Genomic DNA, 26,807 nt, shown 5'->3' with positions numbered 1-26,807 from the left:
AAACCATCTGGGGAACCCAGGTTGAGAACCACTGCTCTAAAAGATCTATTGTCAGATGTCACTCTACTTCTCTGGACAATTAGGATACTTGCTAGAAGGACATCCTGGATGAAATTTGGTTCTGTTCTGTTTTTTAGTGTTAGCTTTGTATATTACTGTGCCTGAACTGTTTTTACTTCTATAATATCACTAGTATTTTCCACCAATGGCATAGCTGCCATTTTGTTGAATTTAGGAAATGCAAGGAAGGTATATTGTAACAGCTAGATGCTAAAATGAAAAGGTTTTCCACATCTAAAAGGATAACTACAACACTGGTAGAATAAATATTTTAGTCTGGATCTGAAGAGCATGGATCTGTAGATATCCCTTCATATTAAAGCTTTCTGTGAATGCTACTGGAAATAAAAACAAAATAAAAGGAACTCCCTCCTACCTGATAGAACTCAGTTTTTTCTGAAATTAGCTTCAGAACTCCAGGAGTAATAGGAGGAACTGTGACCATCTGCAATCTTCCAAAGAAGGGATTTTGCCCAGGAATTTTATATCGTTTCATTCGGTCTTCAATAACCAGTGCTAATGACTGGGAATGGTTGATTATTTCTAGCAGTACAGAGATGGCCACATTTTGAATGTAGCAGTCATTTACACAACAACATATTGTCATCAAGGATTTGAGCCACATGGGGAAACTGGATTCACAGCCTCCTGAGGAAAGCAAACAAATCATAGCTATACTTTTTTCTATGATAATGAACATGTTAATTGAAATAGATACTCATATTAAACATTTACTATTTTTTAATAAGGATGGGCGTGATAAAATACTACAAAACATCCTCACCAATCAAAATTACTCCTTTTTAACACATTCACCTCCCACAACCAGTTTGCTTTTTCCAATTGGCATCTAACATTGAATTGATGGCAAATGATATTAAGCTTACTTCCTTTCTGGTTTGTATTTTATTTACCTCTTCAGATTTTGTACTTCCGTAAATGTTGTGGTTCTTCCATGCATGGCAATAGCTTCCAAACTCACTTGTTATCTTTCAGTTCAAAGAGTTACTGACTTGCCCATGGGAATATAGATTAGAAATACCGTCATACCTCCTTTATTTATGTTTCAACCAGTTTGGAACATGTATCTCACCAAGCTGTTTTCTTAATTTTTACTGTTCAATGGAACTTATTCCCAGTTATGTGTATATTGGATTACAACTTCTGAAGATTAGTTCACAAAGAACTCATAATGCAGACCAATTTTAGATAACTGCTTGATCTTTTATTAATCTATCCAGCATGCTCAGTCATTCATTGCGCTTAAACATTTGCTGCCTATCATACTGCCCTTGTGCAGAATTCTCACGGAAGCTTCCCACTATCACAAAACATGTTGACTTTGCACTCTTCTATAAATGAAAATTCCTGCATATTGGACTAATTTGGAGATGTCGGGGTACAAATTAATATCATTTTAGCAACTTAGAAAAGTGATGACAATGCTGATATTTGGGTTAAGTGATCCACTTACCAGGCACTTGAAAAAGAGACAAATAGAGCTGCTCAGTTTCTTCTTCGGAAAGATAGACCGGGAATGTAGTACAATCCAATAAGAGGTGGCATACAGCTGCAAAGGCCTCTCTGCAGTCCTCTTTTATGTCTCCCAAGTCAAGCATAACCTGGTCAATGTCCCATTCTTCCTCCTCTTTTACCCTTTGCCTATCATGGTCATCGGAAAGAGTAGGAGGGTCTAGACCTTTCTGCTTAAATGGTGATCCTCGGGTAGTGAATAAGTCTGACAGCATCTGCTTAAACTGAGGCACAGTGATTTGCTTGGAGTCCCATGAGCGTCTTTTCTTGCCATTATTTCCAGAACTTTGGCGATGCCTTCCTTTGTTCTCCTCCTGTCTTACAGGTATTGCGGGAATATTCCCATTACTGGAATATTGCAAATCAATTGCAAATATGTATTTACTGGAAAACTTTGCAACCAACTCTTGGATACAATGCAAGGCCTTTTGCATGCTGCCACCTTTCTTCCAGACATCATCTTTCTCAGGGACTATTCTAGGCACTCTCAGGTGCAGTGACAGTTCTGGTGACGAAGCACTAAGAGCAATGCCACTGTCTTCAGACTTGAGTGGCGGAAAAGGAGTGTCTGGCTCATTCTGATGAACTTTGGATTCCACAGTTAGTTCCTGGTTTTCTTCTTTTACAGGGCTCTGCAAAAAGAATGTGTAGCTTATTGATTAAATAGAATAAATGGAAATTTAAGAATACATTAATTATAAACAAAATACAGGGAACTGAGCAATGCATTTACACAAGATGCACTCATGGCAGTGCTGTGATTTATTTATTTACTGTATTTATATCCTGCCCTTCTCACTCAGAAGGTGACTCAGAATGGCCTACAAATAGGCAGCAATTCGATGCCATAATTCAATTTGATGACTGAATTTTGGAAGTCATGTTAATGGTTTTCAATGCTGTGAACTAATACACAACATAATCCGTTTTATTTGTTTTCTGGAAAAAGTAGAGACTTAGCAAAAACAACAATGTGTCTTTGAGGATGATATGTGGAAACCACCCTTAGTACAATAATATGTGGAAGTGTGAAAAGTAATATAAAACAGCTTGGCCTCTTGGAAGGTAGTAAAGCAATTGATCCCCACAGTAGATAACACAGTATCTGAAGACATTTTCACAACTACAATAAATTTGAAAATGAGAGCCTTGTCCGGACTGTCTTTGTGCACTCATACAGAATTATGAGAATGTTTAACCAAAATAAAAGTCAAGAAACTTGTTTTTAATGTATTGTTTTATGGTTTCCCACAGGAGGTTTTCTTCCATGGCAAATCAATTGGTAACTACAATCCACTTGCACAATGGAGGACCTTCTTATAGCAACAACAGAGGCGCTCAAAGTGACCAGCTTCTGGTCAAAGGAAATTTAGTATAATGTCAGGTTTTTTATACATTATAACTCTATTCTCAATTCGCTTCTAACATGATAAATAAAAATGAGTAACTTAATTTTAAAATGTCTCTTCTTTTTGGACTTTTGAAAGTTAATATTTCCTCTCAATTTTTGATAATATTTATATTTATTCCTTTTTCTTGATATTAGTAGCTTTCCAATTAGTGGTAATTATTCTGCTTTCTTACTATTAGCAGCAAAGACAGATGTTTTCCTTTGGTTTTAATGGTAAGAATCAAGATTTTTATTCTCAGACAATTGGTCTTTTGAATCTATTTTTCATCTTCTCTTATTTTTTGATTTTGTGTGTGACCCTTTGTTTATTATTTATTTTACTGATATGCTGTCACAGGAGACAACTGTATTTCATTTTACTTCCAGTTTTTAATGTCAAAGGCTTCTCTGTTTCAATTAAAAGTGATAGATTTATGATGACTGATAGAGTCTGTGTCTCCATCTGGCACAAGGGAGGAAGCCTTGTTCAGGAATTTATGATCAGGATGTTTGAAGAGTAGAAAGCAATTAAAAAGGACAGAACAAGAAAGTCAGATTTTCAACACACCAATTAATCATTCTAGAGTCAGCTTTAAATGGTAATAATCAGAACACAAGGGAAAAAAAACAGGTTTTAAGCATCTATACTTCAAACAAGTTAATACTTGTTACTTTCTTATTAACTCTTATACTTTCAGTTATGTCCCCAAATAATTTTATAACTGAAGAAAAAATATTTTTATGTAATTTAGAAACAAGCATAAAAATATCTTCAAATGAAGAAAGTCCCTTGCCATCAAATGACAATTGGTGAAATTTGTTTTCTGGGGTTAATCTGTTTACATGTACCTTACCTATGTTTTGGAATGTATATTAATATATGTTAATAATAATAATAATAATAATAATAATAATAATAATAATAATAATAATTGATTGACAAATGATTTTGGAGAACTGTAAGAGCCGAAAAGCTAATCTTCACATGACATGGATTGACTACAAAAAGGCCTTTGACTCACTCCCACACAGCTGGATCATCAAGTGCCTGGACGCCATCGGGATTAGTAAAAACGTTGGCACCTTCATTGAAAACATGATGGAGCACTGGAAAACTGAACTGTTTGTTGGAAATGAAAGCTATGGACTTGTCAACATCAGGAGAGGAATTTTCCAGGAAGATTCATTGTCCCCTCTGCTTTTCATTATTGCCATGATCCCTCTGTCAACAATCTTACAAAAAACAAATCTTGGCTATCAAACATCTAAGAAATCTCACAAAATTTCACATCTGATGTACATGGATGACCTGAAGCTATATGGGAAAACGGAAACTGAAATCCAGTCTCTGACTAACACTGTCCGAATTTTTAGCACTGATATCAGCATGGAGTTTGGCTTGGACAAATGTTCGACAGTGGCATTGAAGAAGGGAAAAATCATTGAAAGTGAGGGCATAAATATGCCTAATGGTCGAACAATAAAGTGTCACCAGCCAGAGGCCTAGAAATATCTGGGCATACTACAGCTGGACAACATCAAGCATGAACATGTGAAAACTGTGGTCAGCAAAGAATACACACAAAGGGTCAGAAAAATTCTCAAAAGCAAGCTCAATGGAGGCAACACCATCAAGGCCATAAACACCTGGGCCATACCTGTCATAAGATATACTGCTGGCATTATAAATTGGACACAGGCGGAACTGGACAATATGGACAGAAAAACAAGAAAACTCATAACCATTCATCATTCACTGCACCCTCGCAGTGATGTTGACCGGCTATATTTGCCTAGAAGATCAGGTGGCAGAGGACTCTTACAAGTAAAACAAGCAGTCAAAGAAGAAGAACATGCCCTGGCAGAATATGTAAAGCAAAGTAAAGAACCTGCTTTGATTGAAGTAAAAAAATCAGAAACTCTTCAAAGCACAGCAGACAAAAAATCAGTACAAGAAAATCACACTACAAACTAGAGCTGACAGCTGGCACAACAAAACATTGCATGGAAAGTTCCTTGACAAAATTGAAGGAAAAGCTGATAAGGAGAAGACCTGGCTCTGGCTCACAAATGGGACACTGAAGAAGGAGACAGAAGGCCTGATCCTTGCAGCCCAGGAGCAAGACATCAGAGCAAAGGCAATTAAGGCCAAGATCGAAAAATCAGCTGATGACCCAAAATGCATACTCTGCAAGGAAACCGACAAAACCATTGATCATATCCTCAGCTGCTGTAAGAAAATCGCACAGACAGACTACAAACAGAGGCACAACCATGTGGCCCAAATGATTCATTGGAACTTATGCCTCAAGTACCACCTCCCAGCAGTAAAGAACTGGTGGGATCACAAACCTGCAAAAGTAATGGAAAATGAGTACGCAAAGATACTGTGGGACTTCTGAATCCAGACTGACAAAGTTCTGGAACACAACACACCAGACATCACAGTTGTGGAAAAGGAAAAGGTTTGGATCATTGATGTCACCATCCCAGGTGACAGTCGCATTGACGAAAAACAACAGGAAAAACTCAGCTGCTATCAGGACCTCTAGATTGAACTTCAAAGACTCTGACAGAAACCAGTGCAGGTGGTGATCGGCACATTGGGTGCTGTGCCAAAAGATCTCAGCTGGCATTTGGAAACAATAGACATTGACAAAATTACGATCTGCCAACTGCAAAAGGTCACCCTACTGGGATCTGCACGCATCATCTGAAAATACATCACACAGTCCTAGACACTTGGGAAGTGTTCGACTTGTGATTTTGTGATACGAAATCCAGCATATCTATCTTGTTTGCTGTGTCATAATAAAATAATAATAAATAACTTTATTTTTATATCCCACCACCCTCTCCCCGAAGGGACCAAGCCCAAAGCATACGCCAACTAAAATGCAGTTAAAAACATAGTAACATATAACAGACCAATTAAACAAATTAAAACAGCAGGGTATAAAACATCATTACAATGTATCAAAGCAAACCTCAAGAACCAGTAACCAGGAATATGGTGGGTATGTTAATATGTTAATCCCATTCCTCATTCTATTCTATTCGATTTATTTATTTCCAATATTTCTATCCCGCCCTTCTCACCTGAAGGGACTCAGGGCGGATTCGATCCCACCTCGGTCTCAAGCGCGGTTGGTGGGGATGAGAAGACCTTCTCGATGGTGGCCCCCAGGCTCTGGAACTCCCTCCCAAAGAAGATTAGATTAGCTCCCACCCTGGATTCCTTCTGGAAGAATCTGAAAATGCGGATGTTCACAGGTGCCTTCTCGTAACTGATAATTGTCCATGTGCTTTACCTAGGCCTTGGCCATTAAATGTTACCTTTAGTCGCTCCCATCCCTAGACACTGAAGAATATGCACTTTCAGGTTTCCATTCTCCCTTAAAATGGCCCATGTCCTATGGTGCTTGACTACTGATTGGGATTATTGTCTATGTTTTCAGTTATTTTAACTTTTGTAAGATGTGTTATTATACTGTGATTTTATTAGGTTACTGTTTTTATTGATGTAAAACTGTTTTGGGCTTGTCTCAGTGTAAGCTGCCCCGAGTCCTTAGGGAGATGGAGCAGAGTATAAATAAAGTTTTTATTATTATTAAGATAGATATGCTGGATTTCTTACTATTATTACTACTACTGTTATTATTATTTTACAACACAGATACTGGGATAGTAATACTAATATAGTACAAACACAATTTCCTCTTAAAATATATGGGATAAGTATCTTAGATCAAGTACAAGGAAGCAACCAGAAATCTCAGCCTACCTTTGGACTAGTATTTATATCAGAATTCACACATTATTCAAAACAAGGTGTTTTAAAACTCAATGTTAGTTATAATATTTAATTGAAGGGGGAAAGTACTATATAGTCAAGCATTCTACTATGGCAGAAGGCGTACAGAGTAGAGTCAATAGATCTGCTCATTAAAAGAAGTGATACATCCACTTACAAAACACACAGAAATACATGTCACATACATGTGTCATAATACGTACAGTGTCTGAGCTTCCTGTTTCAGTACCTAGGTAGGCAGGAGGCATCTGGACTTTGCTAAGCACTTTGAAAGATGTCCTTAAGGCATGAGTGAGTTCTGGTAAACTTAGAGTTTCCATGTTTTCAAGGAGTGATTGCAAAATACAGCTGAGCATCTGTGGCAGATACAGAGACTGCACTTCGGAGTAAAGTTCCTAGAAAAAAAAGCATTTTAAGTAAGCAATCAATTAAGAGGGTTGTTGTATGTCTTTCGGGCTGTGTGGCCATGTTCCAGAAGTATTCTCTCCTGACGTTTCGCCCACATCTATGGCAGGCATCTTCAGAGGTTGTGAGGTATGGATAAACTAAGTAAGGAAAGGAAATAATATATATCTGTGTAGAGTCCAGGGTGTGGCAAGAGTCCTTTGTCACTGGGAGCCAGCATTAATGTTTCAGTAATCACCCTAATTAGCATTGGAAATGTTCCAAAATGCATTGGAAATGTTCCAAAATGCTGGACCATTCCAACAACGATCATGTCAGACTACACAGAGAAGCCATTGAAATCCACAAGCATGTGGACAACTTCAACAGAAAGGAAGAAACCATGAAAATGAACAAAATCTGGCTACCAGTATTACAAAACTCCAAAATCAAAACAGTAGATGGGAACCAAAACTCTGAGGGCTTGACTGAACAAAGGATGCCCCCAGGCAAGAGACAAAACATTTCCAATGCTAATTAGGCTGATTAACTGAAACATTAATGCTGGCTCCCAGTGACAAAGGACTCTTGCCACACCCTGGACTCTACACAGATATATATTCTTTCCTTTCCTTACTTAGTTTATCCATACCTCACAACCTCTGAGGATGCCTGCCATAGATGTGGGCGAAACGTCAGGAGAGAATACTTCTGGAACATGGCCACACAGCCCGAAAGACATACAACAACCCTGTGATCCCGGCCATGAAAGCCTTCGACAACACAATCAATTAAGATGCGGTATATTTCCTTTGGAAGTTGACTTCTGTATAGTTTTATAAACATATTTCCTGTAGTCAAAACACCCTAGTGAAGATGCTTTCCTTTCTAGTCCAGAGAATATTTAAAGAACACAACATAACTGTCCAAAATTAACAAGGGTTTAAAATAGTTTCTAAAATATTCCAATCACAGTTCTGTTCTGTAGTACAACTATTAGCCTACTTCTGGTAGGGCAAGGTTCCAGTGGCAAACCAAAAGGGAAGGGGCTGTTTTGTCCCAGATGTGAAGCATAAAGGGATGCAATGGTAGCTCCTTACTCCCCACTCCCTCACTGAGGCTAAAAAGGGGAAGAAGAGCTCAGATGTCACTGCGCATTCCTTGCCTAAGAAAATCATATGGAATTCATGGAGTTGGCATGTATCAACATGTGACTTGAATATAAATACATACAGATTCCTTTTCTTCTATCTCCTTTACTTTTCCTTTTCCTTCATCTTCAAATGGGAGTTATAATTTACCTTATTTAATGTCTTTTCTTCTCTGCATTTCAAGAGTTGGGAGAAGGTGCAGGGGAGGTATTACCCAAGACTCACATTGTAGGGCTGCCATATGACAGGAATGGCCAGATTAAATCTGTATTCTAGGGATTTTACCCAGTATCCATTACGGCCACTAAGGTCCACCATTAGTGTGTGCTGGATGTATGACTAGCCACCTTTCCTCAAAGGTGGAGGTGAGTGGCAAAAAGAAAAGTACAAACAGCAAAGAGTCTTATGCCAAAGTAAAGAGTAGCAGATTTAATTTAGCATGAGATTTTGCAAACCACAGACAATTATAATAATGTAAAAATAAACTGGTTGACCTTTTTGGTGCAAGAGATACACGTGAAGGGCAGTTATGTTAGTCTGTTGTTTTTATTGCATTTGACACTGCATTTGAGTAAGAAATTAATTTGGCTGGCCCTACACACACAATCACAACTGACTTACCAATGGTATCACATCTAGAAGAAATACCAGCAGTGTGCAGAGTTCTGAAACTGTTGCAAGCTTAGTATGAAGTTGTGTCTGCATTGATGTACTTCTGCCAATGAAAGGGGAAAATGCTTTTAAGAAACATTTCATCAGGATTTTATTGTGTTGATACTTTTCTGTTGCTTGTTAATAGAAATTTACAGTAATTTAAAAATACTAATATACAAATATACTATACTATACAATAGAGATAAATGTGAATAGGTTCCATTTTTCATACTAAGTATGACTTCTTTTAAAAAATAAACCTGTTAATATAGAGGCTGAGTATCCTTTATCTGAAATACTTGTGGGACTGGAAGTGTTTTGGATTTCAGATTTTTCACATATAGGAGTTGTAGTTTATTTGCGTATACATAGATAATGAGATAACATTGGGATAAGACCCATGTCTAAATCTGGCTTTATAACTTTCTTCACAATATTTTTTATAAATTTTGTGAATGCAACAATGTTTGTGAACATTGAACCATTGGAAAGATAACATGGCATTCTCTCAGCTACGCATGTAGAACATTTTGCATTTTGGACAATTTCAGAATTCTGAATTCCACATAAGGGATACTCAAGCTGTGTTTGCTAATCTAGATAATTTCTTTGGTAACCTTGTCAGTAATTTTTAAAAATGCTATTCTCTGACTATTCATTATGCTTCATAATGAAACACATACATACCTTTAGCTAATACTTAAATTGTGGTGGGACAAATGGAGGCATATTTATGTTCATTTGAACTAGTAAATTAAACAATTCAATGAGGAATATTTTTCAAACAGTTTTAACACTTAGTTCTATACTCAGGACTGAAATATTCCTTTGTAATTTTATATATATATACACACACACACAGAGAGAGAGAGGGAGGGAGGGAGATAAAGCTTTGACCACAATGAGAATTTAGTAATTGTGTGCATTCGTGGTAAACCTAGATCCGTTTTGTGTTCCGGCTTTCTGTGGGCCTCCCAATCCGTTTCTACTGAGCCTCCCAAAATTGGGAGGGCAGATATTTGTTTTTGGGGATAAAAGATCCATTTTATCTTGGGGGGGGGGGGGTTCCCATCCAGGCTCCCCTTCCCAGCGTGCACTTTTGGATGGGGTTTGCCTCACCATCTGGGGAGTCGAAGGGCTCCCTGGTTGGGGCTGAAGACCCCTTCGCATTACCAGTGGGCTTGCTCCACAATCCAAAGCGTAGGCCCAAAGTGTCTGGGTCTGCAAAACCCTGCACCCGAGCACCAAATAAATAGCGCTCCTTACTCAGCGCTCAGTTGCAGGCACTAGTAGGCCCGGGCGCTTTGGGCCTATGCGCACAACAATCAATTGTAAAAGCAGGCTTGAAGCCAGTACCCGCTCCCGCCTGCCTTTCATATCGAGTTTATTTTTGTTCGGGGGGGGGGGGGGGGACATTCCGTGCCATCCCATTCCGTGCCATCCAAATGGATGGAATTAAACGTAAACACAAATCAAATGGATGATACAAATACCAGGCACATGACTAAAATCTAGTTGTCAATCTGAATCTGATGTAAATACTGTGTCAAAGTATCCATATCTCATATCCAATATCACACATGTCACTGAATATCTATAGTAAATTGGTATTTTAGAGTTTGAAAAGGACTACTAAAAAGGGTATTGAAAGAAAGTAACTAGAGCAGTTTCATGAATTCTCAAGCTTACTTCTGAACTTCTATCAATTTATCAGAATAAAAAGGACAAATATTAAGAAGATTTAAATTTGCATATATTTTGAAATTTAATACAGTATTGCAAGGTTGTGTATGTTTATAAAGAAAAATTCCATTGTTAAAAAAGAGCAGCAAAAAAACCATTAATTTTCTGTCCCTCCCCTCACTAATCAATGGTCTCCCTGTCATCTCTGTAAAAAAAAAAAGTTAGAAATGCACATTACCTGAAACAATCTTCAAAACATCTGGTCATATAATCCCAAAGAAAATCTGTGCTTAAGGATGTGATCAACAGGTTAACTGTTTTAACAATTTCGGATGCATTCTTGTTTTCTCTTATAGCACTAAAATGAGAGAAAACAAAAAGTAATAACTATAATATGTATCTGTTGAACTCTTTTAAAAGTGTTCTAAAATAAATGCATAGTTCTGAAGATAAAAATGTAAAGACAAATACATCTTTTAAATAAAAAAGAAACCCTGCCAAAGTAATATGGGTACCATGATGTCAAAGCTTGGAACTTAGTTTTCAGAAATTCAATTGAAATTATGCACACATAACTTCCCTAAATCTTTAGGGCTTGACATATAAGGTTCTGGAGCTCCCAGAATCATATCGTCCGATCAGTTTAGTAAACCAAGATTATAAGATATTCATGAAAATCATAGCAAATAGATTGGAAATTATTCTACCAAAGATTATAGGAGAAGACTAATATGGATTTGTTAAAGGGCGGAGTATCAGTGAACCAATAAGAAATGTTGTTAATGCGATTTGTCATGCGACAAAAACAAAAAGAAAATTGTCAATTCTAAAGTTAGATGTGTATAAAGCTTTCGACAAAGTAAACCATGAATATCTGTATAGATTATGTAAAGAACTGAATTTGGGGAATAATTTCTGTGAAATGATTAAAAATGTATATAGGGAGAATACGGCTTGTATTAGAGTGAATGGACAAAGAACGAAAAACATTCCAATTGAGAATGGGACCAAACAAGGTTGTCCATTATCCCCAATGTTATTTGCTCTGGTAATAGAACCCCTAGCATATAAAATAAGGATGGATGAAACATGGGAAGGGTATAAGATTGGGAGGAAGGAGGAGTTGAGATTGAACCTGTATGCGGACGATGCAATAATTTTAACACAGAGACCAAGGGAAATGATTAAATCAATGAAAATAATATTGAGGGAGTTTAAAAAAGTATCAGGGCTATCAGTAAATATGGAGAAATCAGAGATATTATTTATTAATACGCCACCGAAAGAACAATTAGAGATAAGGAAGGAATCAGGATTAAAATTGGGCATTAAAAAGATGAAGTATTTGGGAATTTGGATATTTAAGACACTTGATAAAATAATAGATGGAAATTATAGAATGGCATGGAAGAGAAAGGTAAAACAAATGAGTAGGTGGAAGAATAAAAATTTGAGACAGATGTCTAGGATAAGGGCATTGAAAATATTGATAATTCCAAAAATGATGTATTTATTTCAAGCTCTCCCAAGAATTCCTCCCATGGCAAAATTAAAGGAATGGGATAGGAAACTAAATTATTGGGTTGAAGGAGGGAAAAGACCAAGAGTAAGGAAAAAATTGATAATTGCAAAAGAAATGAAAGGGGGATGGGGCTGTCCATGCCTAGAGCTATATAGTGAGGCCTTCCAAATTGAAAAAGCGATAGAATTACAAGTGACAAATAAAAAATGGGTGAGATTTGAAAAGGAAATGAATGGAGTTAATTGTGAAGAAATAATCTTTAGAAAATGGGATAAGAGAAATATAGATAAATTAATAGGACCAATGAAAGGAACAATGCAAGTGTGGAAGAAATGGCAAGGGAGAATAAGTAGCTTAAAATCTAAAATGTCAACAGTATGGATAATCAATAAGGATAAGGAATCAAATATGAATAGAAATATTCAAACATTGAAGGAAAAAGGAATAGAGAAACTAGAACAACTATATGACAGAGAGGGAACGGTAAGAGAAAATAAAATTAAACAATGGCTTGGAGAAGAAAATTGGTTACAGATAAGAGCAATCTGTGCATATTGCAAAATAAAAGAAAATATTAATATGGTTAAGAGAGAAAATAATGCCTTTGAAAAGATAATAAGAGAAAAGGGGGAAGGAAAGAAGGCACAGGCCAGCAAAATATATACAATGCTCATAGAGGCTGATGGATGTATAATACGGGATCTGAAAAGTATGTGGGAAAAGGAGCTGCAAATCACAGAACAAGAGATGAGAAATGTGGTAGAGACAATAGGGATGAAAAGGAATACCAGAGTACGAGAAATGAGGAGGAAAATATTGCACAAATGGTATCGTACACCCTGCCAATTAACATACTACTATAAAAAGGGGAGTAGTCAGTGCTGGCATGGATGTCATCAGAAAGGGCGGTTTATGCACATGATGTGGGAATGTGAATATGTACAATATTTTTGGCAGACTATACAAAATGAGTCAAATCAAATACTAGGAAATGAGTGGGTCATAACAAAGGAAATAGCGGTATTAGGGAAAAGAGAGGAAATGGGAAATAAAAGGGAAATAAAAGAAGCAATAATTGAATGTGCACAAGCAGTAATAGTATTAGGGTAGAAAGATAAATCAAAATGGACAGTAAATAAATGGTACCAATATATGGTGGAGCAAATGGAATTTGAAATTATGAATGTGAAACTAAATGTTGTAAAAACTAATGAAAATAGAACAAGAGAAATGGAAGAAAGATGGACAATGGTAAAGAACTATATCATGAATCAATCTGGAGATCAAGCCATAAGAAATAAGATACAAATGTTATATAGTATATAGGTTGGAAATGGATAAAGATAAAGATATAAAAATTGTCTCATAAAGAAACGAATATGTAAAAAGAAAACAATCCTCGTGTTGGTGGTGGGAATTGTAAATGTTTTGTATGTCTACGGTATGTATTGTTTGTGTTTAAAAAAAATAAAAATTTATTTTAAAAAAAAGACATATAAGGTTCAATTTCATCCTCTCTGGTGCAGCCAGTGTACTGTCTACATTCAAGCTTAACTGCTGGATCTTTGATCACAATTATTTTAAATTGTGATCTGGATCCAATGGATCTTGCATCTGGAATGCAGCTGATTGTCTAAGAAAGGCCTCATAATAAGTCCTTCCAGTAACATCAGAAAGAAAAGCATGGCAGAGTCTTCAGTTGGATGAGCTCTGATATCAGTTTTTAAATTCCAGAAATTTTCAAATTTCAGAATTTTTCTTCTGGATACTTGAAAGATTCTCATCAGTAATTTTATAGTTGTGCTGAGAAATAAATAATTCAAATGATATCCATAATAAAAACAAACTACAGAGATGTGTTTCATCCATCTGGCAAGATTAGCACTGACTTAACAAAAGAACCCTGCAGTGTACCTTATAAGAACATTGCCAGTTTGACTATAGCTGAGCTTAAGATCAGAACCCACTGTCTCTTTGCAATAGCCATAGAATGCTCTGATCACTTCAAGAAACAAATCAGCAACAACCGGTGGCCCTGCAACAAAAGTGAAAGTGTTATTTTTAAAATAACTATGGTTCAGTTATAATTAGTAGTAATAGGTTTTAATTTCAGAATATACGAATAAGAAATGTTAATCAAACTTAGTAGCTGAGGATCAAGAACTGGATTATGTCACCAGAATTTGAAACCTGGAACATCAAAATTATGTATTGCAAAGTTTTGCTCTATTTGCTACTTCAAAGAATGAAGAAATGCCATAACTGAGGTGTCAGCTGGAGTATGCTCTTGCCTAGAATACAAAGAGGAACGAGCGCTTTGCTCAAATCACCAGATTGCAGCATAATATTACAATTTGTCTTTGGGAACTTTGACTCAACTTCACAAGTATTCTTCAAAGTATCCTTTAGAAAGATTAAATAACGTATAACAGTTTCTTCTCTATATGTGAACCTTGGTTGCCAGCGTGCTACAAATTTCAAACCATTGTCAGAACTGCATCCCACTAATTATATTAACATCATGACACTGGCAACCAGGGTCCACACACAGAGAAGTAACTGTTACATTAAACAGCTTAGCATCACAAACAACCTCCAAATGAATTCATGAAGACCCAGAAAGTTAAACAAGTGCATAGCACATAGTTATGACAGTCTCAGCATATGTGAAAGAGAAAAAAGAATTAGAAAATGCAAGAGAACAAGCAAAAGTATATATTATAATGACTTTTATATAAAAATGAAATATGTGTGTTTCTTTTGGTAGTAGCTGCTTCTTTTTAGCAGTATGTCCAAGGTAGGTAATTCATAAATTTTAACTATGATTAATATATAATATTGAAAAACAAAGATAATCTTATTGATTCACAAAATTTAAAAAAAATCTTCAAAATTCACAACTGGTCAACAAAAGCAACAAGTGTTATAGATGCATTAAAGTTATACTTAGTGTTCTATAAAGTATGATTTCAAGTTTGAGAAAAAAATTGCTTGTTACAGGATATATATCAATTTGAAGCAAAATTTCATGAAAATATCAAATATCTCAAGATGCTCACTGAGGTTCTTTTTAAAAACAAATATATAAAATAGTGGTAGAATTTTTCTCATGTAATACACAATAATCTTGAAAGTAAAATACAGTATCTTGCTTACATAAAATGGATTGCCTTAATTCTTTAGAGATCAGTAAAAAAGCAGGATTACAGAGAACTTTACAGTTAAGCCACAAGAGATTTTGCAAATGCAAGATCAACTCAGAGGTTTCTTTTAAATATTTGGAGAATCCACTTGAGACAGTCAGAAGACAACTTCTGGATGGCATTTAAGACATAATTGAGACCCAGGAGCATTACATAAACCAAATGCATACAACAGCATCAAATCTGAGCTTAAAGGCCTCTAATGAAGGCAGGTCAACTGTCTTCAGAGGGAGTGTGTTCCTTTATGGAACAACTTGTACCGCTAGGAAGTTCCCCTAATGTTTAGTTGAAATCCCATTTCTTGCCATTTGACCCCAAGGGCTCGGTCCCTTATTTGGTTGGAAGCAAAATAAAACAAAGATGTTCCATCACATATGGGACAGATCTTAAAATATTTGAAAATATTTATTGTCTCCATATACATATTCAAGCTATACTTTTGTTCATTGGAAGGGATATCTAGGTCCCACTTTAAGACTTGCACCCTTCTCCTCTGAACACATTCTACATTTTTGGTTACCCTTCTTAAAGGGCACAGTTTAAAAAGACTGGATAAATACAATAGAGTAACATACAGGTAGAGACAGTCACTTGTATTTCGCAAAATAAAAGAACGTAGACCTCTTTAGCATCTTAGCTTAACAGATTTGTGCCTGAACTAGAGTATATCAGCACTATACAAATATAGCAGTACGATATCATTTAAATAGTCATGGCTCCATTCTGTGGAATCCTTAGATGTATATTTCAGTGGGTATTTAGAATTCACTGGTAGACTGGTAGCCCACTCCTCTGCATTACATCACTCAAGGGAAACTACAAATCTTAGGGTTCTAGATGATGGAGCCATGGGAGTTAAAATGGTATTAAGCTGCTACAACTGTGCAGTGCAGATACTACATTCTGGTCAAAAAACAATAGAGCCTCCTGCAATTTTATTCCATCAGTATAACTGTGTGTTGCACTTGTAACAGAGATAAAAACCAGTAATACATACAGATGTTTATTTTTTGTTGTTTTTAAAAATATTATATACCAACCCTTCATTTCTTTGTTTCCATTTGCTGTATTCTCTCCCTGATCAAAGAATCTGAGATGGGGGGGGGGGGGGGGGACACTGGAGGATTTCTCTGAAACAGTTACTCAGACTACAGCACTGGTTGGGGTTTGTCACAACAGCAGTATCCGATTCAGATTTTAGGACAGAAACGCAAGAAGACAAATAGCTTCTATGTCATACTTAATCTTGCATTCCTATATCCCAGCAGCTTAAAGTATATTTGTCCTATTAATTTTAGAGTTTGGAGGAAATTAGAATATTAAATTGGCCCCAAATAAAATTAATGTCACAGATATCACATAACTGTTTGAGTCTGTGAATGATAATGTCCCTTTCTGAATCACAATGCCACATGCTATACTTTTGTATTTGTTCTCTTTAGAAATTCCACTCATACCTATTTCAGGTTTGTCAAGTAAGCTGACGAGAATGCGGAATGGTTTCAAATAGGCGTTATGTTGTTCATCCAAATCTGATTCTGTAGATTTCTGGTGCAGGATTTCAATCAGTCCCTGTTAAACAATATCAAAACATTAATCTAAATTAATAAGAAATATGAAGATACCCAAATTGGACAAGGGCACGCAAAGTATAAAATACTGGCTCTGCCTAGCTACTGCAAAAGGAAGCTATGATCTTGAGGTGAAAGCCAGGGCCAGTATTTTATACACTGCTTTGTCAGCTATGAAAGGGTACACTGATTTTGCAGCAATATTAAAGCCAGTTATAAAAGGGTACATTGATTTTGCAGCAATATTAGCTTTCTTGCCTATTTCCTCCTTGCTCCTCATCACCCCAGAAAGCTTGTTTCATAACCAAGTGCCACGGCTGGAAATTAGCAATTAGCAATGTGCAGGCATAATGGGTGTGCTTTTTTAATTTAAAGAGCACTTTACATTCTAAACCAGTGGTCCTCAACCTGTGGGTTCCCAGTTGTTTTGGCCTACAACTCCCAGAAATCCCAGCCAGTTTACCAGCTGTTAGGATTTCTGGGAATTGAAGGCCAAAGTATCTGGAGACCCACAGGTTGAGAAGCAGTGCTCTAAACTAAATTCTAGCACATTATTCAGTGTACACAATATTATTTTGTAGTATATTGTGTCTATAAAGCTACATTAGTACATATTAAGCAGTTAACAATTTCTCATAACACTGGATGATTTTTAAAAGGAATATTATTTATACTTACCTCAACTAAAAGATCTTTGGAATATTTTCCAAAGAAATAGAGGGCATGGTCTTCTTCAGACATGGAAATAGATGAATCCAGTACAAAAGTACCTCCTTTGATATCAGAACCTGGAAAAGAATGAACATTTTAAGTCCAGAAAATGTGAAAATGGGTGATACATAATGGTCTATTATTTTCATACGATTTTGTATTATCAGCACACACACTTATGATGAAAGCTTTGATCTTTTCGGTGACACAGTCAATGCTACCATGGTTGTGTCAATGAAAGCCTTTGCTCCATTTGGAAAAAAGATCCATTTATGAAAAACAAGAATGATGCAACTTTAATATTGGATGACTAAGGTTATGATTGAAAGTAACCTCATATATAATATGTTAATTTGATTTGTCTTTTCCATAACTCGCTGCATTTGAGACTAAACAACACCAAGGATTTAATTCACAAGCCATGTAAAATGCTATTCCTGGACTGCAGCCAAAATGAGACCATATCAAAAATATTATTTTATACAGTCATATCCACTTTTAAAAAAATCAACAAATTACACTGTCATATGAATGCTTATTTTTGCTAGAGGGTGGAAATAAAATTGAATAAACCATGACCCAGATTTCTGTACATGTCATTTAAAAAAACCACATGATGGTAGGCACCCTTTTTCTTCACATAGAATTGTATTAATGCAAGAAAAAGAATCATATGATTTTCCTCACAATGAACACAAAGACCACTCCATTATGTCTATTATATCTGATGGAAATTTCCCAGGCATATTTGGCTGAAGATACTTTGCTTTCTGAAGCAAAACAGCAGCCGCCCTCTCCAACCACCTGAGGTGCATAGTATTCAAACCCAGCAAAGCAACTTCTGTGTATTAGATTGTATGCCTTTGGCTGGAATGTTTGACTTATTTTTGTACAGTACTATGTAAACTCATGGTGATGTATAAACAACAAAACTGCATGTCTCCCCTTCTTTGACAACAAAAATTCCATAATAAAATACTAAATAATTAAACATTTACTATCTTTTTTGACATAAAGGAGAGAGAATCCCCCACTTTCACTTACAGTGGAACCAGGACTATCTCTGAGGTTTCAGACAAGTCTTAACCAGCCTTACCTCGAGAGATGAAACATGGGACCTTTAGCATGTAAAGTATGTCTGATGTATCAACTTTAATATTAAGGGTCAGCTATTTTAAAGGGAATTTATCTGAAGTTGGAGTAAAAATTATCACTTACAATAGAATACAGAATATGTGATATTTGGCAGATGACAGTTCCAGTCCCCATGCTTTTTTTAACAGTCTTTGGAACCAAGATCTCCTCTCCCCAGAACCCTTAGTCTCATAGACTTCTGCAATTAGCTTGTATATATAATCAGTTTTACAGTGTATGGTTTGAATGAAACTACAAGAAGCTCCACAGAATATGGTGGTTTTGCTCCTTCACTCCTCTAAAAGTAAGACAGTCCAAAAATCAGCTAAAATTGCCCAGAAATGAAACTCGAAGTGAAGTGACATCACATTGATTGTATGCAATAATGCAGCCTACTATATATACACGTGTATGTGTGTGTGAGAGAGAAACTGCCTTCCTACTTTGCAACCCTGACTTGCAAAATTAGGAACCAATTATTCTATTTTCCTACACCTTATTCAGATATTCACAAAATAATTATTTACAGTAAACAAAAGACACTGATTGATTTATGATTTTATGCTCTGAGTGAAGAGCTCCATTGTTCCAAAAGAGCTGCTCTTTGCACCTCATTAGAAAATGCAGCTCTGTGTACACAAATCATGTACATGTAGGGGAATCCTTATGCACATGCAAACTTTTTAAAGGTGACTTTTAGGGCACCTCTCTACATTAACCTAAGGTTAATTAGCATTTTTTTTTATCATACCAGTATTTGAGACTGATAATACAATTGCTTTAATATCCTGACATCTAACAAAATGTTGCATTCTGCAACAGGCTAACCATTATTTCAAATGAAATCAGAAGCATTTACCATTTATTTCAAGTGAGTACATGCAAATCCACTCAACTCTAACCACAACCGTATACACATAGATAATATGACTATAATTAGCACAGTACCTAGTAACCATGCATATAACCTTCTGTTTAAGGACATATCCCTTCTTAAGAGAGTTTGGGTAGCCGCTGAGAGAAGATGAACTATGTCAGTTCTAGATAGTGGAATGGCACTTTCATTGGGATCCTAAACAAAGAACAAACAAGTTAGTTGTAAGTCAATTCTCTTCACGAAAAACAAACAGTAAGGCAAAACAGCTCATCCTATGTCAGCAATAATCTTTTACAGCAATAAAGTATTTGCAGCAATAAAGTATTTGCAACATATACATGTCTTGAACTTTAGCATTGTAACAATTTGTTCCAGCTCTGATAGAATTCTACATTTATTCTTCATGCTGCTGACACATGGATCTCCTCTAAATCCCAGCTCCTGCCCTCAATTCATGCTTTATCTGAGCATTCCTTGAAGGTTAAGCGAAGCAGTTCTTAAACATGTCTAGCCACTAGGATGGTACAAAAGACTCTAAAGTTTTTAGTGGGATTAAAATTCATAAAATCTGTACTTCCGAAGTGATTTCTGACACGTGGGCATGGCCCATGCCTAAAACTTAAGAATCAAAACTTACCTAATCCTTTTTCATTTGTATTTTGTAAATCTCAGAAGGTTCCCTCCTAAAGTCAGCTTCATTTTCATGGCAAGCAAAGCCAAGCCAAAAAGACTCCCATTTCTCTAGAAATGGCATCTCACCATTAGGCGAGGGAAAGCAGGGAGCAATGTTCGCTGGGAAAGAAAGCACAGAACTCTGGAAAATGTAGTTTGGGAAGGCGAGGAGTCCTATGGCAGAGAATACAAAAGGCCCCGCCCTAAACTACATTTCCCAGAATTCTGCTTGCATCAGAAAGCCCCAATCAAGACAGGGGAGAGATTTGTCCCTCTGTAGCTATAGCCAGCCAGAGTTCCAATAAAGTGTTGAATCTGCAAAGGGGAGGACTGAGACTGACTGTTACTTCTAGTAAGTATATCTCCGTGTCCTGCTGGGGGTCCTTTCAAATTCAATAGGGAAAGTATATCCATTAGTTTAGGCTGGATGGCTATCTGTCAGGAGAGTTTTAATTGTGCCATTCTGCCTGGAAGAAAAGGGTTGGACTAGATGGCACTTGGGGGTCCCTGCTAACTCTAGGATTCTATGAAAATTTAGAATTGGTATTGGTTTCTATTGGTTAATACGAGATACATTCAATGAGATAGCTCTTGTGGCTTTTTAAAAAGTTTTTCTCAAACCTAATTCCCTAAAACCAATAGATGTATGAATATTTCTGAAACTTGGGGGGAATGATTCCCTGTTATCTTGTGCCATTTGATAGAAAATTCAAGGAGACAGATCTTGTAGTTTTTAAATGTTTATAAAAACTTTGAAAATTTCTGAAAACTCTGTGGATAAGTGAAACGTTCTGAAATTTGGTGGACTAACAGTGGTAAATGTGTTCTACCATTGCAGCAAGTTTTATCCCAATAGCTGTAAAAATGAGGGAGAAAGGAACCCCTGAAGTTTCCATAATTATGCACAATTACTATAATGAAAAAGTAACAATTTCATTACTCTCGTTATAGTAATGAAATTTTCATTAAGAATACCTTAGAAACACTTAAATATATAATTCAGTTACCTATTGTTTGGCAATGTATGCAAAGTTTGAAAAAAATCTGAACTTAGTAATTTTCCACAATATGACTCAACAAACAGTTTTTCCACAGCTTCAGCACCTGACTGTGGATAAATTTGGGGTTTGGTAGCCATTTCTGTCTCTCCTGTCAGAGTGGCTAATGATGTGGGGAAATTTTTGCCTTTTGTTGTATTGTGTAGTATGGATTCATTGAGTCAGGAAGGAAATAGCTTCAGATGACTAAGAATCTTCTCCCTGATGCCAATTGGATATGCACCAAAAACAGATTTGGAATCAGGCATTTGGTGGATGTACAGGCTGCACTTTGATTCCTTCTGAACATATGTTTTGAAAAGTAGAGTCCAACCTATATACTCTGCCATTGATAAACATTTTACTTGTTTTTTTTTTGTTTTTGTTTTTTGGATAAAGAGATTGAAAGACGAAAATGGGAAAGAACAAGAGGAGCAAAGTAAGATTAGGGAGATAATGGCAAAATATTATAAAGATCTATATAAGGAAGAGAGGGTAATGCAAGGGAACTTAAATATCAGAGAAAAAATTGCAGAGGAAGACAGAGAGTTATTAAACCAACCAATAACGCAAGAGGAAACAATAAGGGCAATTAAAGGGTTAAAGGGAGGCAAGTCACCAGGGCCAGATGGATTTCCAGCAGAATATTATAAAGCATTTATGGAAGAGTTGGCACCACACCTAACAGAGTTGTTCAATGAAATATACACTAAGCAAAAAGTCCCCCTAAGATGGAAAGTATCAGAAATTATAACTATACCCAAAAAGGGGAGAGATTTAACACAACCAGGGTCATACAGACCCATTAGTCTATGCAATCAAGATTATAAAATATTTACAAAAATTTTAGCAAAAAGATTGGAAACAACAATGCCAAAAATAATCAAAAAGGATCAATATGGATTTGTGAAAGGAAGAAAAATTGGGGATCCAATAAAAATGTAGTAATTGCAATGAATCATGCAAATTCGAATAAGAAAAAAATGGGAATTCTCAAATTGGATGTTTACAAAGCATTTGATAAAGTCAATCACAATTATCTGTTAAGATTATGTCAACAGTTGAATATGGGGGAAAACTTTTGCAAAACACTGCAACAATTGTACAGCAACTGTAAAGCAAAAATAAGGGTGAATAATGGAAGGACAGGAGAGATACCAATTTTAAATGGTACAAAACAAGGTTGTCCATTATTCCCCACTTTATTTGTAATAGCGATAGAAATGCTAGCTGAAAGTATCAGGAATAGCACCAATTGGACAGGGGACAAAATAGAAAAGGAAGGAGGACAAAAGGAAGAAATAAGGCTTAATTTCTTTGCCGATGATGCAATGATTATTACAAGTCAACCGTTAATTATGGTAAAAGATATTATTAAAAAACTGGAAGAATTTAAAAATATATCAAGACTATTCGTTAATATTAAAAACTCAGAGATACTATGTCTTGATACCCCACCAAGGGAACAACTGGAGATTAGGAAAATATCAGGGTTAAGATTAGGATTAAAGAAGCTGAAATACTTAGGAGTATGGATATATAAAAACCCAAAGAGTATAGTCAAGGGGAATTATAAACAAAAATGGAAGGTAATAGAGAAACAGTTTAAGAATTGGGAAGGAAAAACATTAACAAGAGTGGACAGAATAAGGGCACTAAAAATGTTTATAATACCAAAATTGACATATTTATTTCAAACATTACCGAACACAGTAGATAGGAAGACACTAAAGACATGGGACAGGAGAATAAGAAAATGGGCAGTTGGAGGAAAAAGGCCCAGAATAAGGGACAAATGGTTAAATGCAAAAGAGGAAGAGAGAGGCTGGGGGATTCCAAGTTTAGAAGTCTATCACGATGCGTTTCAAATCCAAAGATTATTGGAAATACAGTATACTAAAAAAAATGGGCAAATATGGAGAAGATAATAAATAATACTAAAGAAAAAGAAATAATATTTAGGGAATGGAGTAGGAGAGAAGAAGCAGAATTTAAGGAACCTTTTAAAGGAACAATAAAAGTGTGGAAAAAAAGAAAGAAGAAGCTAAGTCCAGGCAATGAGAATAAGATGGCAACTATATGGCAAATTAATTACAATAACAACGAAATTATAGGCAGAACATTGAGATCAATTGAAAGTAGAGGGAAAAGGTTAGTGGAGGATTTGTATACAATAGATGGAGACCCTGTAGAACAAAAAGAAATTCAGAATTGGATAGGATCAGGGAATTGGATTCAAAGCTGGGCTATAAGACAGGAAATTTTTAGATTGAGAGAAAAAATTAGAGAACAGGACAGTCCATTTGAGAAGGTGATTAGGAAATGTTTGAGAGAGGAAAAGAAGGTGGCAGGAGATCTGTATGAACAAATTATAACGGTAAAAGAAGAAATAGTAGAGGAAATTTTCCAAACATGGAGAATGGACATGGAAATTGAGAGGGAAGAGATACAAAGGGAAATAAGTAATATAGCAAAAGAAAAGTACAATGTATTAAGGGAAGCAAGAAGGAAAATGTTACAAAAATGGTACAGAACTCCTGCACAACTTTCACGGTTTTTACCAGGGATGAAAGATAGGTGTTGGCACGGTTGTGAACAAAGAGGGATGTTCAATCATATGATATGGGAGTGCGATCGGGTGCAAGAATACTGGAGAATGATTGAAGGAGAAATCAATAGAATGCTAAATCTACAAATAGTAATAGTTAATAGAAATGTACTACATGCAAGGATAACAGAAGTGAAGAATATACAAAAAGAAAAAATGATTGACAAATGAATAGCATGTGCACAAATTGTTTTAGTGAGCGGTTGGAAAGATAAAACAAAATGGACTCTGACGAATTGGTATAAGTATATAATTGATATGTTAAATGTAGAAATCACAAATTGCAAATGTAGATTAATATAGATGTAATATAGATAAAATTGAAAATATTGCAATAATCAAGGGGATGTGGGAACCAGTTAAGAACTATTTAGAGAATGTACTAAGATGTGGAGTGGAAAAATTAAGATTGAGATTGATATTTCAAATGTAACTTCTGTAGTTTGTTGTATAAAGTGTATGTACAAGGAGGGGAGGGTGGGAGGGTGGGAGTGGGATAAAATGACAAAACAACAATAAAAAAAACTGGGAAAAAAAGATAAACATTTTACTTATCTAGCATTAACAATATTAAACAGCTACTAGTGAGCAAAAGGAGAAAAATATGAATAGGAGCGAAATGATATGGATTCTTTAGTAACTTTCTGTACATTACTGCTCTATCAATTAAACATCATCACCTCTACTCCATTCAAAACAATGTAGCACTGCAATGACTCCGCTGCATATCCTGTGATGTTGTAGTGGCAGGATAGTATTTTCCCCCCTAGCATTCATTTGTCAATGTAGCAAGTCATAATGCTGGGTCACAAATATCTGAATTGAGGTTGCTTGCTTACCAAAGATGAATAAAATGGGAAGAAGAAGAGGACCACTTCCAAAATGTTTCTTTGTACAAGAACATTTGAATCCAGCATCGACACACAGAAAGCTTTGATCTGTGTTGAAAATAAAAAACAGCAGCGTTGCATTTGATGGAAATGAGATCATATGGCTGATCTGCCATTCCATACCACACCATTTTATTACTTTTGCTTAGCACATTGCTTTAAATTTACATAGCAAAGCAATAAAAATCTTTCTTTCTATGTAACAGTCAGAATATTGAGTAATTACAATCGAAATGAAGAGGAAAGGAATGTTCCTACTTTTTAACTATAGTGCCTTTTTCCAGACAGTGGTTCTCAAAAGTAAATATACCAAAAGCATAAAGAACTACAGTAGAAAGTGACCAAATCTTGATTTTTACTCGTACCAGATTAGTAGAGAAGTCAATCTGTCTGTTGTCCTAAACATAATGTACCCAATGCATTTCAAGAAACTACTTTGCTTGACTATGTCACAACTTGAAAGATGTTGAGTAATATTTATTAAAAGAGTAAGGGCATCCTACATTATCTAGGGCAGAAACAATAGTGCAATGCCAGCCTGCAATGCTCCAACAGACAGAGAATTGGGCAAAGAGCAACATGCTGTGAATGACTCATCAAAGCCATCTGAACCACAACACAGCTACTTGCATGGTCAGAAATATATGTACTTAAAATTTGGCAATAGGAATGGGACTGAAAACACATAGCTCGCAGCATAAATCTCCCTTTAGCAGCCTGTTTCACAGTGGGCTTACTCTAGCTATGCTATGATGGTTTTGTTCATCACAGCAGAAAATCAGCTAGCGCATATACGAGGATTGCTGCTGAAGACAATGGTGTCTTCTCTCAAGAAAGTGACACAGTTGTTTGGAAAATTATCTGGCACATACTTTCTTAACAAAATGGTACAAAGAATGCATGAACAAAAACAGATAGTCTCTTGTCTCAAACCTTGGCTTTTTGGGAGCATTATACAGAACCCCTAAGTGCTGGGCATGCACACTAGACCAACGACTTGTACAGGAAACCTATTAACCTCAATGAAAATATTTCATATGCGAATAGTTGTAAAATTATGCCAATTTGTATGAAATTCTCGGTATATTCAACAAAGTCATGGTGGAGACAGCCAATTAAGTCACAATCGACCCTGAGTACACACATATATAGAAAGGGAACGAACTGGGTGCCAGGCTTGAGGATACTGTGGGACCCACATCACCCAAAGCTCTAGCCATAACCGTACACAGTTTCTCCTCTTCTTGGTAGCAGAAGACAGCATGCAGGTACTAGTTCTGACTGAGAACACAAGGCATGGCACACTTTCCACAGCTAACGTGAAGGGCCATATTTTCATTTCCACAATCGCTGCATGACAGCATAGAAAGACACCCCTGTTCCAGAATAATATGTGGAACAAAAAGAAAGAGCATCCCCTACCCCTCATAAACTTTATATGGTGCCCATTATTCATAGGTTTGCTGCTAGTAACAACACTAAACTGTATCAATTCTCCTGTGATCTATGGTTTGGCCAAATCCATTGTTTACTGTTTATGCAGACACACACACCAGCCTACTTTATTAGTTATGTAACTTACCGTGAGTTTCCCATCAGTGCCCAGCATATAATTTTGCTGCTTTCCCGATAATTCTCTGTTGATGTGACTAACAACAAAAAGGGACGCAGGTAGCCTTATGGAAGGACTAACTAGTACACTCCCCCATAGTGCTGAATAAAACACTTCTTTGCCAATTACTAGGGACAATTTCACAAGCAAAGCATCTGTTCTGTTAAAAAAAGAAAAATTAAGTTATGTTTCTGTAACAATACCATTGTCTGAACATTTTATTAAGCTAGAATTCAAATATTTTATGAGTAGTCATTTTTTAAAACATAAGAAAGGCAAGTTTCTTTCTGACTCATATAAA

The 26,807-nt window shown here is 36.1% G+C and overlaps 1 protein-coding gene across 1 annotated transcript in view; it reads right to left on the bottom strand.

Annotated features, from left to right (window-relative positions):
* Window positions 1-26,807, bottom strand: part of dop1b (DOP1 leucine zipper like protein B) — an 88,901-nt gene that overhangs the window by 33,422 nt on the left and 28,672 nt on the right. Inside the window, exons 5-15 of the mRNA XM_062975084.1 lie at window positions 26,477-26,666; window positions 24,844-24,942; window positions 19,759-19,882; window positions 17,644-17,753; window positions 16,852-16,966; window positions 14,106-14,226; window positions 10,908-11,027; window positions 8,954-9,047; window positions 7,001-7,192; window positions 1,535-2,225; window positions 437-708 (exon numbers count right to left, since the gene is read on the bottom strand). Coding sequence (XP_062831154.1) covers window positions 437-708; window positions 1,535-2,225; window positions 7,001-7,192; window positions 8,954-9,047; window positions 10,908-11,027; window positions 14,106-14,226; window positions 16,852-16,966; window positions 17,644-17,753; window positions 19,759-19,882; window positions 24,844-24,942; window positions 26,477-26,666 — 2,128 coding nt within the window. The remainder of the gene's footprint in view (window positions 1-436; window positions 709-1,534; window positions 2,226-7,000; window positions 7,193-8,953; window positions 9,048-10,907; window positions 11,028-14,105; window positions 14,227-16,851; window positions 16,967-17,643; window positions 17,754-19,758; window positions 19,883-24,843; window positions 24,943-26,476; window positions 26,667-26,807) is intronic.

This window comes from Anolis carolinensis, chromosome 3, assembly GCF_035594765.1.
Source record: "Anolis carolinensis isolate JA03-04 chromosome 3, rAnoCar3.1.pri, whole genome shotgun sequence".
Classification (NCBI taxonomy): Eukaryota; Metazoa; Chordata; class Lepidosauria; order Squamata; family Dactyloidae; genus Anolis; species Anolis carolinensis.
The sequence above is the reverse complement of the archived record's forward strand: the minus strand, read 5'-3'. Positions and strand labels throughout refer to the sequence as shown.